The sequence below is a fragment of the Abrus precatorius genome, unplaced genomic scaffold (assembly GCF_003935025.1).
Source record: "Abrus precatorius isolate BTA unplaced genomic scaffold, Abrus_2018 Scaffold153, whole genome shotgun sequence".
NCBI classification, from domain to species: domain Eukaryota; kingdom Viridiplantae; phylum Streptophyta; class Magnoliopsida; order Fabales; family Fabaceae; genus Abrus; species Abrus precatorius.
Window position 1 is genome coordinate 62,126 of NW_020874351.1, and position 14,424 is coordinate 76,549.

Sequence of the window (14,424 nt, forward strand, 5' to 3'; positions counted from 1 at the left end):
TCTTTTGAGTAGGATCCTATCATAAAACTAAATAACAATTTTAATTTTATAACTTCTTAATTTAAAACATATATTAATTTTTTAAAAATTTGGAGTCCGAAACATAATTTTAGAGTTATTGCGTGAAATTATAATAATATAAAAAACGAATTTCAAAAAATCTTGTGTATAGTTTCTGTGAAGTTCAGTCTACAACTTTTCATTTTTACTGAAAAAATGAAGTACGTGTTGAATGTCCAAACAAATAAAACATTCAAAATTAATTATAATATATTTTTATAAGCATAATTGATACACATTGGCACGTGACAATCAGAGGTACTCATTAATATGTAATCGTTTTGTCCGAATTGACTTGGAGTAATATGTACTGATTTGTATTAATCTCTTTCATAATTAATACTTGAAGAATAATAGTTAAAAAAGGAAAAATATATCTACTGAAAAATATTTAAAAAATATAAATTAACAACAGATTTTATTATTTCTTATTTGAAAATATTTAATTAATATTTTGAAAGCAGTGGTTAATACCTGTCTTTTTTGAAAGCTAAATTGAACTACTGTACAAGTCTATCACGTGGCGACGCATTTTCAACTAATGCATTCTAGAATTCAGTGAAGTGTTCCAAATCAACTCCGTTTTAGAGTCTGAATGACGTTCCCTTGTCGTCATATAGAATTTCAAAAACATTATAACGGCTTAATTGGAATAATTCGACGTGTGACGAATATTCAAAATCAAACCTTTCAACGGTACATTTTCCTAAAACGCAATCCGTTTTCTTTTCGTCCAATGATCTTTTACACTACATCTTCGTGTTAGCTTTTACGGATTTGAATCTTTCCATAATGCTTTTGTTTTTTTTTATTCCACCTTCTTTCTTTCTGTCCTGACCCTTTTAACCAAACAAAAGAAACTTGTATTAATTTAATAAGTACCTGTTTAAGAAAATATTTTATATTGTAAAGTTAAGTTCACATGTTATAAAATTAAAAAAAAAAATCTTATATTGTAAATATCTGTTTAAGAAAATTGTATTAATTGCTTAAAGTTAATTTCAAATTTTGATAATTTTTTATTTAAAACGGCAAGCCAAGTCAAATGATGAGAGTTGGAAGGCAAGTATTTGGATTAGATAATTGGCAATATAAAATATGAAACCAATGTCATCGCATTTACTGTGATTTATATGATATAATTTTGTTTTGAGTTTTAATAAAAGAATTATTTATTAATTCTTTAGTTAAAATTTTAAGACATTCATGAATATCTTAATTTATATACATATAATGATTTATAACTATTTTAAGTAATAAAAAACGAAAATAATCTCCCATACCAAATGCCAAGAAAGACAAAAGAAGGGATGAGTGATTGTTAAGGGAGTGATAATGGAAGATGACACATACACATTAACGGATATAATAATAATAGTACATTGACAATTGCACTTTTAAAAGACTACAAATGATAAAGCTATCGGAAATATGTAGTATATTTTTGGAATGTGTATGAATATAAAGTTTAAAAAATATATCACATTATGTATAGTGTTAACTTTTAATAATTTAAATTATGGAACTCTTAAAGCTATACAACGGTTAAAGGTAAGACTAATCTCAACAACTAATTTGATCATATGGATAATATGTATGTACATTATAAAACACTAACTCGTGTATATTTATGTATTATTTTTTTAATGTGTATGTAGATACATAATAAAAATGGATATCCAAAATATTTATCATGTTAAAAATATAAATTTAGTGTTTTTAAATTAATTAAAACAACTAATAGAATATATTTAATGGTTTACATTATATGTATTTATAAGTATGCAATATATTTTTTAGTTCACTTGAGAAATGTTAATAATATTTGTTAATATATTTTTTATTATTAGATAAAAATTATTAGGTCTTGTAATAAATGGTACACATTAAATAAGGGTGAAGTTTCCATCATGTAAGGTTTGTTTATAATATTAATTGAGATTTTATAATTTATAAGTACATGAATGAATTGAGTTAGTTAGTAAAATTAAATAAAATATATTAAACGATTAAACAAATATATGATATTATATTAATATAAATGAACATGTGTTAAATGCATGTATAATTTGCTTAAAAACACAAATATACATAGAAAATAAAATTATTGGTCAGTATTAGTTATAAGCTGAATGTTATGTAAATAAATTTTTCAAAAAATTAACTTGAAAATGTTATTTTTTATTTAATAGTTACTAAATAACTCTATTAGTTTATTAGTTATAAAAAAAGTTGTACAAATTTCTAAATAAATTATAAGGTTAATAAACTCTAGGTGAGCCTTATATATTTTTTGTTTTTATAGTGTGTATCTAAGTATATACAATGAAAAAATAATTAGTAATATTTTGATAAAAATATAATATTTAATATTATCAATATATTAAACTACATAATGTCTTTAAGTTCTAGTAAATTTTATTATATATCTTTAAGCATACATAAGATTCAATTATTTAATATATCCTCCACTTTAAACTGAATGTCGTATATAGTTTTTGTACAACGACGATCAAGGATAATAATAGATATATTAACTAGCATGATATTGTTATTGAATTATCTTTATTATTTATTATCTTTTTTTGCTAGAAAAAACGCACGCAACGTTTCAAATATTCCATTCATTATTTGTTTAAAAGAAGTTAATTAAAAATTCATATTTTATTGAAATCCTGAAACAATACTTAAAATTTTTATTTTTAACTAAAATGATAATTAATTTTAAAATGGAAAAAATAGTAACAATGTGTTGCAAAAATGTGTCAGAAAAATACGTTATAATTTTTTATTTTTTTTTGGAAATATAACCTAAATACAATTCCGTAAATATTATTTACGTTGTTTGATATAAGCTTGACAAATGCAACCAATTGTAAAAGTAATATAGAGGAAATAAAAGTATAAGCCTAATTAAGAAACTTATGAACCAAGTGTCATTATTTTAAATTTATTACCATCTGAACTTAAAACAAAAATGAGGGATTTGATCACAATTGTGAATACCCATATTAACCAAGTCAACACAATAAAAAATTACATGAGAAAGTCAAAGCAAGCAAGGAAGATAAAAAATTTCACATTTTTCGAGATGTTAGTGTACAAGTCCTCTTAATTCTCATTCAAGCAATCAATAATCATTTCAGTTCATGTTTTATAACAAAACCGAATTTTTGAATTCGCAAAAAACAATTTAATTTAAATTTTAATTCTGTGTAATCCTTAATTAAAGCAAGCATTCAAAACGAAAAAATCAAGAAACTCATAATCTTTATTAGTAAAGTATCACTAATTGTACTGCTTGGCATCATTCTCAATTACAATTAAGTATTTAGTATCATCTATGAGTGTCCAATACATAAAAACATGAACTTCAATTGAAAATAAAATTTACAATTATTTAGAGTTTTGATTGAGATTTTTCGCCCTCAATTATAAGAATTTTTTAAATAAAATTATTTTATTAAAATAACCTCTTTTTAACTCATTTTAAAAAAACTAAAATAAAATTTGATACAAGCTTTCATATATTACACATCCCCTTCATATAATCTCGTCATAAAAGGAGCATTCTAGTATTCTACTAATGCAAAAAGAATAATGTAGTACACTACTACATAAATAAGGAAAGAGAATCAAAGTATAATTTAAGTAATAAATATCTTGGCACGACAGGTATAAATAAATAGAAGCTAATATATATTAAGATAAAGAAATGTTATCCTCGAAATAAAATCTATAATTATTTACAGCAAAGCAGTGTGGTAAAATTTATTGGGCATTCACATTTTGTGTTTCTAGTTGTAGCAAACAGAGGAAGCTAACTAAACTAGAAAGAAACTACGTAGAAGAGAGGGAGGGGTTGAATTAATACAAGTGAAGTTGCTAAGGGTGTGAGTAATGTGGGAAATATAGCGTATATATGACAGTAAAATTGAGGCATGGACCAGTGACAGCAAAAATAGCCAAAACACTCATTAATGATATTTTGTCAATCCCACATGTTGGGAAGCGAAGATTGAAGAGTGAAGATGATAGATGAGCCAAAAGTGAGGAAGCATAAGCCAAATCGGTCAAAATCAAACCTTCACCCACCATTCAATTCCAAATTGGTATCTCTATCTCAGAAAACAATAACTCCTCAGAAAAAGAGCCACAAAACTCGATTCCCTCTGACCCCATTGCCGGAAACACCCAACTATCCACCGCGTCGAGTAACATGAATTCGCCTCTCGACTCAGCCGAGTCCAAGCTGTCTTCAATGTTCGGCAGCTCAATTATCTCGCTCAGCTCCGACGGCTCAGGGGACTCTGTTACGGGGTCGAATTTCACCATACCGGCGGCTGCCGTAGCTGCGGCCTGGATGTCACGTGGGGAACACGTGACGGGCCGGGGGAGCAAGTCTGCAATTTCTGGAAAGTTGAGAATTGCTGATTGGCCCTTGATGCTGAGAGCCGCCACGTCGTGGGCTCGAGCCGCCATTTCGGGTGTTGCGAAGGTGCCGAGCCAGATGCGCGATTTCTTGCGCGGCTCGCGAATTTCGGAGACCCATTTGCCCCAGTTGCGCTTTCGTACACCGTGGTACACTGGGTGCTTACTGCAGTCTCTGGGTCTCTTGGGCTTGGGCTTGGGCCTTTGGGTATCATTTTCTGGAGGAGAATGTGACGATGAGGGTGAAGAAGTAGTGGAGGAGTTGCTACTACTGGTGCTGGTCGTGGCGGTGGTTTCGGAGGAAGAGGTTGTTTGTGTCATTGTAACTTTGGAATGGGAATGTTTGGTATAGGGAACACATATAGGGAGTGTGGGTTGAGTTGAGGAACACACCATATGGCGTAGTCTTTTTGTAGTGAACATTACGCTCTCGTACAGCGACCCTTGACCTACCAATAATATTATTTCACACCCTTCATTTTACTTTTTAACCTCCCAATAACTACTAACCCCAAATACATTTTACAATAAATCGAGTGAGAATATAAGCTTCTATTTATCAAGTGAGTATAATAACAACACCTTTTTACTGTGAAATTGAAATTGCTGCTCTTTGTTCCCTTTTTTAAGTGTCTTTGGTCTGTCTTCTAACAGTGAGACTGATATAAAGTACGTTTTTAACGCTTTACACGTGTTTGTGTGTGTATATATATATATATATTGCAAAATTAAAAAAATTGTTTTGTTAAGATAATATTAATTATTATCATTTCATGGATGTCATTTTGACCCTATAAAATACTTGAGTAATTTAAGAATAAAAAAGTAATTAAAATATATGAAATGAAAGGAGTTTAAAAAGAAGGTTTGTCTATGAAATATTTATTTTGACAAGTTATAGTGCATAAAGGTGTGGAGGAAGGATTGGAGGAACGAGTCACTACTAATAGAAGAGGCCCCACAGAAAACGTTCATTATAACAATTCTATCTAAGCCTCATAAGTCCACATCTCCCCTTTCTTGTGCCCGTTGCCGTTGGGATCAAATTGTCTATTGCTTTGTCCAAACCCCATTCCTCACTCATTAAAGAAATTCACAATCCATTCCTGTTCTTCACCTTTTACCTTACACCCTTTGGACAAAGTCTAATGCACCCCCCCATTACTTTTTTCTTGTTTAAATTTCCTTCTTTTCATCTCTTCCTTCCATTTTCTTTCTTTCATTAATTTATGGACAATGACTTGGGATGAAAACAAAGGAATTAGAATCATAACTATCCTTTTGTGAGAAAAGAGGAAGTAGCATATCTATACTCTAGGCCACACTAGGATTTGGATTGTCTAATGCACCATTAGTGTCTTAATCATCCTTTCTAACAAGAGAGGAAGAAACATCTCTACCATATGCATGCTTCGCTTCTGTAGTTGCGCACTTCCAATGCTAAAGCATTACTCTAGAGTTTCAATGCTCTAGATGTCTAATTAGAGCGTAGCTCTTGCAATACATTATTAGATGTCACAATTCAAAATGGACAATAATTAGGAGATTCTTAAGCTCTTGGCTGATAAGAAAAAATATACATAAGTTCAATGCAACCCATCGGAATGTCTATATATGTATGTACATAGTAAAGTATAAATCATGCAATTTCCAGTTTAGTAAACTCTATGAAGGTACGACCACTGATATAGACACTAGTATTCAAGTAAAGTCAGCTATCTATTTTCACAGTCCTAATTGGTTCGTGCCATGGAAATCTTATTTTGTTATTACTAATGGGCTTAATGGAGACCAAAAAATTAATATATATTTTTTTAATGGTCCGGGATAATAATGACTTGATTCCATTATTATCATCCACACAATCATAATAGAGCCTCGAAAACACAAAAGAAACATGATAAAATGAAAACGGACTGCAATTATTTATGCCCAACAACACAGTACAAAGTGATATTTATAAATATATTTTTATATTATTTTTTAATAGGGAGGGACATTCATTTTTCTTAAAGAACAGTATTTTTCTTTAAATTGCAATTATCTTTTCCTCAAAGCAATATTGTTGAAAGCTAATAGATCATTATAAAAAAATATTATTTTTTTACATATAAAAAAAGTAAAATTTAAAAAATCAAAGAAACAATAATAAAAAAATATTATTAAATAATATCGTAAAAATAATAAAATGAGAGATATTAGATAATAAAAAAGAATGAAGATATAAAAATCTATCTATTAAAAAAATATGTTCTCCATAACACAAGAGTCAACGAAACTTTCTTATAATTTGAGCTTAATCCTACACGTTTACTTTAGAAAAATGGATCTGGTTAATGAAGAGTCTTTTCTTATTTGCTGGATGCGGTTGGTCTCCATTATATTAGAATACTCAACTGTCTAGTGTATTTGTCAAATGGTCTTTAAAATTGAATTACTATATGGTTAACTTAAATAAGGGATCTCGACAGATATTTTTATGATACCTTAATTAAAACTACGGCTTTTAAATAAGGGCATTCTCTAAAACAAATTATGAAATTAAAGCAATTCAAAATTTATTGCCAAATATTATTGCAAGCTACTCGAAGAACACTACAATGTCCAAGCTTCCCTTATACCATGCAAATTCTAGTACGTTCAATTCCATCGTCATTTCTGAACCATATGCATGTTATATATTTATTTAGTACATCTTTGTATTCACATTAAAAAGTTACAAGTAAACGTTCGAACATGCACTTAATTTATGGTTTATTCCTTAAGGATTACTGTAGCGGATACATTATTTCTTCAATTTTTTTTAAATGTATCTGTATATTTAATACATAATTCATTAAGTTAATCATCATCAAGTTATTGTGTTATTTGGATTACATTTTGAGATACCAAATAAAATTCCTTTGCTCCAATGTTAAAGTTTATTTAATAAATATTATATAATAAGATATAAGCCAAAGTGATAAAATATTAGTGAGATAGTTTATTATTTATTTTATATTTAGTGTATATTAATATAATAAATTAGATATATTATATTATTCTATTTTTTTAATCAATTTTTAGCTTGGGTTTTTTTATTAGATAAATTTTTTAATACAAAGAATGATAAAATAACCTTAGAGATAAATTTATTATATCTTGTCAATTAAATAAACATAAAAAATAAAATAAGATAAATAAGTACTAATAAAGATGTGTTAATAATAGTATGTTGTATTATAAGAAGTGGATTTAATTATTAGAAAAAATATTATTAATAATCATAACTATTGATGTTTTCATTAATCCTCTGGTTAGTTATATATTTGGAAACGAGAATAGTGATATGGAATAAAATTAAATCTCATATTTGAAATCGAGAGTTAATTTGTAATTTAAACTTAAAATGAGCATACATAAAGGCTTTGAAAATACACCTTTTTCCAGGCAAAATAGAAACTATATAGGCTTTCATGTGATGGCGTCGGCCAAATTATTAAGAGAAAAGTAAATAACACTTTTTATAGTAAATTTATTTTTTAAAAGGTCAAATAAATTTAATAAAAACTTAATTTACAAGATAAATACTTTAATTTTTTTTAAAATAAATTAATTATAAAGAGTATATTAAAGAGTTATTAAAAAAATTACTTTCATTTCCCAACTATTAATCAAGTATCTCTTTTTTTTTCACTTTTATTATTTATAATAGATATTAATCAATTATCTTTAGACAAATTAAAGCTTTCAAGCTTTAGGATCTAACTAGCTTTTAAATTTTCAGTTAATTTTATTGTTTTTAACTAATTTATTTGCTGGCTATATATGTCTAACATATGAAAATTCTTGAAGGAGAGGCGTGCTTGTATTTTTAAAAATATATTTTAATACCTTTTGAAAGTTAAATAATAATTCTGAAAAAAAAATCATAAAATTACTTTCATTCACCTCCTAAAACTATAGCAATTAGCAAGTTGTACAGTAGATATTCTCACATCAATCACCTCCCAAAATTAATCAACTAATTTAGTATAAACATAGAAAATATCATGGGCATTTTGTTTTTATTTCCAGTGCTCCCTAGGATCATATGATCAATGTCAGCACTAGGTCAAACTCTATCCGTGACTTTTTGTGTCTTGTGAAGGGAAACAAGGTATTTTTTTAATTGCTATGATTAATTTTGTTTTTGTCAAATTTAATCCAGTAGATTTATTTAGTAAAATAATTTATTTTAAAAAATTGTAATATTTTTTTAAAATGCGACTTTAACTACTAACATTTAAACTTGTTTAGTTTTTAAGCTATTATAAACACATTTTCAGATCTCAATATCTCCCACGCACGTTACTTTCTTTTTTATTTTATCATGTTTCTCACATTAAGTATTTCAAGCAAATTAAATAGTTAAATGTCCCCATTTTCCTTGGGATTTTTTTAATTCTGACATTGTATTTAAATTAATATTTAACCAAGCTTACATGATCTTAAATATATACCAACCTGAATGCCGTTTACTTGTTACATCAAACAAATATTCTTCTTTGTTGTCAATGATTTCTTCTTGTACGATATATTTGGTTTTCACAACCTACCATGCACTGAAATTATTTTAATTTCCTGATAAACAATATTAAAAAAATATTATTATAAAAAATAATTATCGTGTCATGTAGTTTACTATAAAATGTGAGTAGTGTTTGGTTCCCTTTCCATCTTATAGGAAGGATTCTTTAATTCTTTCGTAACTTGTGTAAAAGTTTTGCCATTCATCTAACTAATTAAATTAAGAATCAAGAAAATGATGCATTGTCTAATTTTTATTTATTTGATATCTGGTTGTTGTTATTTACAATAAAGTATGATCTTGGAAAGAACAGAATAATATTCATGTAACTTCTTTGTTCATGTTCTTCCTAAATACAATATACAATACAAAATTTAAAATAATTTTTTGAATAGTAATCTAAATTATTGCTATGTCTTAACTGTTTAGTCCAGTGGCAAATTTAAATATAGACTGGCTAATGGAAATTCTTAATAAATTCATATTCATCTTTAACAAATGCTATTTGCCAATATTTTAATATTGGAAAATGAGGGATAGTATCAAAATCATTAAACTTGACCCGATTATCAACTCCTTTATTTCTTGTGTCATTGAATTATCGGTTTAATTGAGTTACTAATTTAATTGATAAAATTCACGCGGGCACACAGATAAATAAATAGACAGAATTATAATTAAACAATATTATAGTATATTTGAATAATAATTTATTTAAGCATCTATTTAATATTTTTAACAATAATTTATATCATAAATTTAACAATAAATTTTATTAAAATAAACTTAAAACAATTTATTTTAATAAAATTTATAAAAATACTATTAAATTTAGTTTAATAAGTTATATAAAATTAAAAAAATATCAACTAGTAGTTATTCATAATTTGTTTTAAATAAATCATAAGTGTTAAATTTAGTAAAGTGACATCTCCAATTTCTTTTATTAAAAGAAAAAATTATTAATCCAATAATTTTTAATTTTTTAAAATCATTTTAAGTATATAAAATTTTATGAAGTTGAATATTAATTGATATTTTATTAGTTTACTATTTTATAAGTGATATACTATTTTTTTTACAAAAGAATAACAGATTAAAATCTCAGAGTGGAGACCATAACATTAAATGTGTCCTGGTGAGGGGCACCCCATTTTGCAAGAAAGTCTACACTACAATTCCCTTCTCTCAAAGTATATTCCATGGACGCTTTCCATCAACAACCTATTCTTTAAAATAGAGCAGTTTAAAATATCACTGATTGAAAGAGTAATACACTATTTAAAATACGATGAATAGTTAATATTAAATTATATATGTAAGAGCAGTTTAATTTGTGTGAAAAATTATATATATAATAATTATAATAATAGTATAACAATTAGCTTAATGAATTTATTTTCAATAAAAATTTAATGAATTAAAAGTCTGTCTACAAAGTTTAATAAGTTGATTTCTTTTACTCTTAGGTGACAATATTTTAAGACAAATTAAAATGAAAGCTTCTAATTCAGAGATGGAAAAAGCAATCAATGTGTAACTACTATTTTCTAACTCATTTAACAAAAATATTTTGAGTTTTTTTTTAATCTTTCATAGTAATTAATAGACTAATTTTAAAAAGTATATATTATTTTCAGATAAATAATACGAAATAGATAAAATACCATATATATATATTATCTTTAATATTCTAATCAAGCATTAATTATAATAGTTTTTTTTTCTTTAAGTTAATATGTTGACAAATTAATTACAAAACGGCAAAACTGTTGGGATTGGTTGTTCCTTTTTCCTTTTTACTTTTCTTAAAGCTGTGATTGTTTTCTTTTATAGACATCAAGACATGTCTTGTGAATTTACATGGAATGAACTAATGTACATAAGTGAGAGTATAATAAGCAAATAATTGTTGTATCAGTGTTTTAAATACCTGAGTTTTGCAGTCACCCTCACCCGTCACGCTGGCTTTTTCCTTCCTTACAAAATGTGTAGAATTGAACGTAGTTAATGGTCTTTCATCAATGTACTAATAAACCTAATTATCCTAGTCTTTTATTAATATTATGATTATGATATCTAATCCTTGGAATATTTCTTAATCTCCACCTTTTTAAAGAATAATAAAATATGTAATTATGAATGTTGGTCTTTATAAATTCCATACTGAATTGTTTTTATATATATCGACAATAATGGATTAAATATTTAATTAATTATCAGCAAGACATTCGCCTATCACGGATTTGTCATTTCCTTCGTACGATATCATTAAAGGTAGAATTTGGTAAGTAAAATAATGTCATGTGACACTTGTTATATCTAATACACATACGGGATCTTATAAATATACGCAGAAGAAACTTTCTTACCTAAAACCTTACCAAATCCTCCAAATTAATTTCTCAACATTTTAATATGAAGATCAAGGATTTCGGATTTCCTTTATGTAAATTACAATATCAATATTTTTTTTGTCTCACATAGTATTTTGCAAAATGAAAAGTGTGATCCATTGAAATATCCTTTCAAAACTAATTCAGAGGTATATAACACACAACTCAGTCTCATTAAGATTTGAGAGAAAAAAATGGAGCCTATGATAGTATTAACATGATATTACAACATCGATGACTATTAATGTGCATAGCTGGCAAGAAAAAGTTGATTGATGTCATGTTCCAACTTGGGCAAATGCAGAGTTTAATGTTTTACATATTTAAAATTATTATACGTGCTTCATTAGTTGAGTTGATTATTCTATTAATTAGGGTGTTAGGTTGATTCATTAATTAGTTCCCCATTTGGTCAAGATGTTAGCCATTAAGTTCTTGAATTTATTGAGCCCGTTTAAAAACTTGTTACTTTAACGTGACACGATTTTTAAAAAAATCAATGAATAATGTTATTTCTACACGTTTTACAGCATTGAATAATTTTGACTTGAAAAAATATATTTTATTATTAGTATTATTTTTTTGTCTTCAGTTTGAGCAAGCATATATAACTTTTGACATATTCAGTCATTATTAAATTTCCTTTTGCTCTATTTCAGTTTTGTAGAAAATAAACTAACGGAAATAAAGTGGAAATAAAAGAAGTTAAAAAAAAGTGATTTTTCATTATTTGATTTGTAGTGTAAAGTGAGAGGAAAGAAAGTTATTACTGGCTCTCACTTTTTTTCCCATGCTCGATTGATAAGAAAACTGGGGTCTGTGTTATTTTTAGGCAAAGACACATAACTGGTAACATGAATCTTTGTTTATTTATTTATTTATTCTCTCATTTTCACCTCAATCAAATAAGAGGAAAGATTTTTATTTTTTTCTTTTTTAATTTCTACGCGAGACTGTTTCATTGTGTGCTGAAATTGCTTTTATCTTAAGTAACAAGCCACCGCAATTCAGGACATTAATATAAATATATTTTACTCGGTTAAGGTAAATACATTTTCTTCACAGTCTATTTAAGCAGGGGAAATTATTAACCAAATGCTTGGACAGATTCAAAGTTCTTCTAGCTCATGAATTGTATTATACAACACTTGGTTTGTTCAGGGTCTCTATATTATTATTTATATTATCAACACTTGAAAACTATTTTAAAAAATGCAATTAAACATGCTCTAAATATTTGACACGATGATTCTGCTTAATAATCTAAAAGTATCATATTTTAATGACCACGAAGTCTAGAAATAGATTCTTTTATCACATACTCTTAATTATATATTAAAATTATAAAAATATAAAAAATAAACATTAAATTAAAAGTGTAAAAGAGCAAGACACTTTTTTAACTATAAATAAAAGTAACAACATAAAAGGACCAAAGGGCCTAACGCTAAACGGATCAACCGCAATTGGACACATAAAAATAAAAAAGCCTCTGCATAGGAGAGACATTTAAGGTAGTCAATGGCCCATTTTCAAAATGTTGGGCGTTGATCTTTCTAAGCCCAATTTGTTAATGGTTAAACGTGAAACAATGCTCATTTATTCCTTGAATTTTGGATGTGAGTCCAAGTCAGTTGTATTTGTTGCTCGCAAAGGGGTCTATGACTATGATTATAACATCTCATTTATTGATCAAAGAATGAAGAATGATGGTAAAATTAATAAGCCCCTCAATTGGGTCTTTGTGTTGGATTGGACTTTATATCAACCATTATTTTTGTTCTAAAACTTTGAAAAGAAAGTTTTTGTAATTTGGAGAAATTGCTCTAATTGAAAATTGTAGAGACAAAACAAGGAGTTTGAGATTTTACAGTTTCACATTGCGTTGCATGATTATGTGGAATGGGGTGGTGTTTGTTTGCATAGAAATAAGAAATATGTATTTATGGATGATGAGTAATGAAAATAAAGAAGATTGCATCCTCAAGCTTTTGATTGGGTAGAATGTGAAGGAAACTAGTTTTGTTAGTGAGTTTGTTCACCTAAAGTCCTTATTCTCTTCTGATGACCATCTTCACCTACTATATCAAGCCCTGGCCTTCAAATTCGGTTTAAACAAAAGATCAAATTCTTTTATACCAAAAAATAACACCTAAATTTAGATGAATCTATTTACATTAAAAAAAAAAGGAGAGATAATGAAATGGTTAAAGAACATAAATTTTTTGAAAGGAAGAAAAAAAAGTCAACACCCCGTTGCTTAATATGAGCTAATTAGTTGGTCAAATGCATTGCCAACATCACTTCCTTCCTATATTGATTTGGTGAGTTTTGTCGTTTTGTTAAAACACTAAAATAAAATGAAAGACACATGCAAAATGAAACCCTTTGTTTTTTTTTTTTTAATATTTTTCAGTGTATAATAACTATTAAGAAATAATGATATTTAACTCAATGGTATTTCACTTGTGTTACAAGTCCATGCTTAAGTGCTCTTCACGACTTCCAAGTCTTCTTCAAAAGACGTCCTGATAAATGTCAAGAGAATTTTTAAACAACCAAGTTTTCTTATTTTTCCATTTAATAAACAATCAATTAGAATAATTCCACCCAGATTAAAAAAAATGAATTTCATGTTTGCATGGATAATCTTTTAATGAGTGGGGAGTAATATATACTCTTCACTCAGTAATTGCAAAAACTCGGAGTGGTTTAGGCGCATGACTCCACTTTGCACCAAAGATAGTTACACCCACCAACTTTCTTTCCCCCAAAACATGGCCCATCAACTTTGCATTTTAATACAAAATAGAAAAAAAAATGTGGCTGGGATTAATTAATTAAACCCATATACATTCATTTCTCAAACTCATAACCAATTGTCAAAGTAAGTTATCATGGTTTTGGACCAAACAATTGGATCGGGTCAAATACCATCTCAACTTCAAAATATTGAGTGGCATTGCCATTCATAATGACATAGCCTCA

General features: G+C 27.3%; 1 protein-coding gene across 1 annotated transcript; it reads right to left on the reverse strand.

Annotated features, from left to right (window-relative positions):
* Nucleotides 1-3,996: 3,996 nt before the first annotated feature.
* Nucleotides 3,997-4,838, reverse strand: LOC113857208 (ethylene-responsive transcription factor ERF036-like). The gene has a single exon (XM_027489006.1). The coding sequence runs from the start codon at nt 4,810-4,812 to the stop codon at nt 4,159-4,161; it is 654 nt and encodes a 217-aa protein (XP_027344807.1). The 5' UTR covers nt 4,813-4,838; the 3' UTR covers nt 3,997-4,158.
* Nucleotides 4,839-14,424: the final 9,586 nt, after the last annotated feature.

Bases quoted from the DNA above. Each gene is read 5' to 3' on its own strand.
- LOC113857208 (XM_027489006.1), bottom strand. From the start codon at position 4,812: ATGACACAAACAACCTCTTCCTCCGAAACCACCGCCACGACCAGCACC.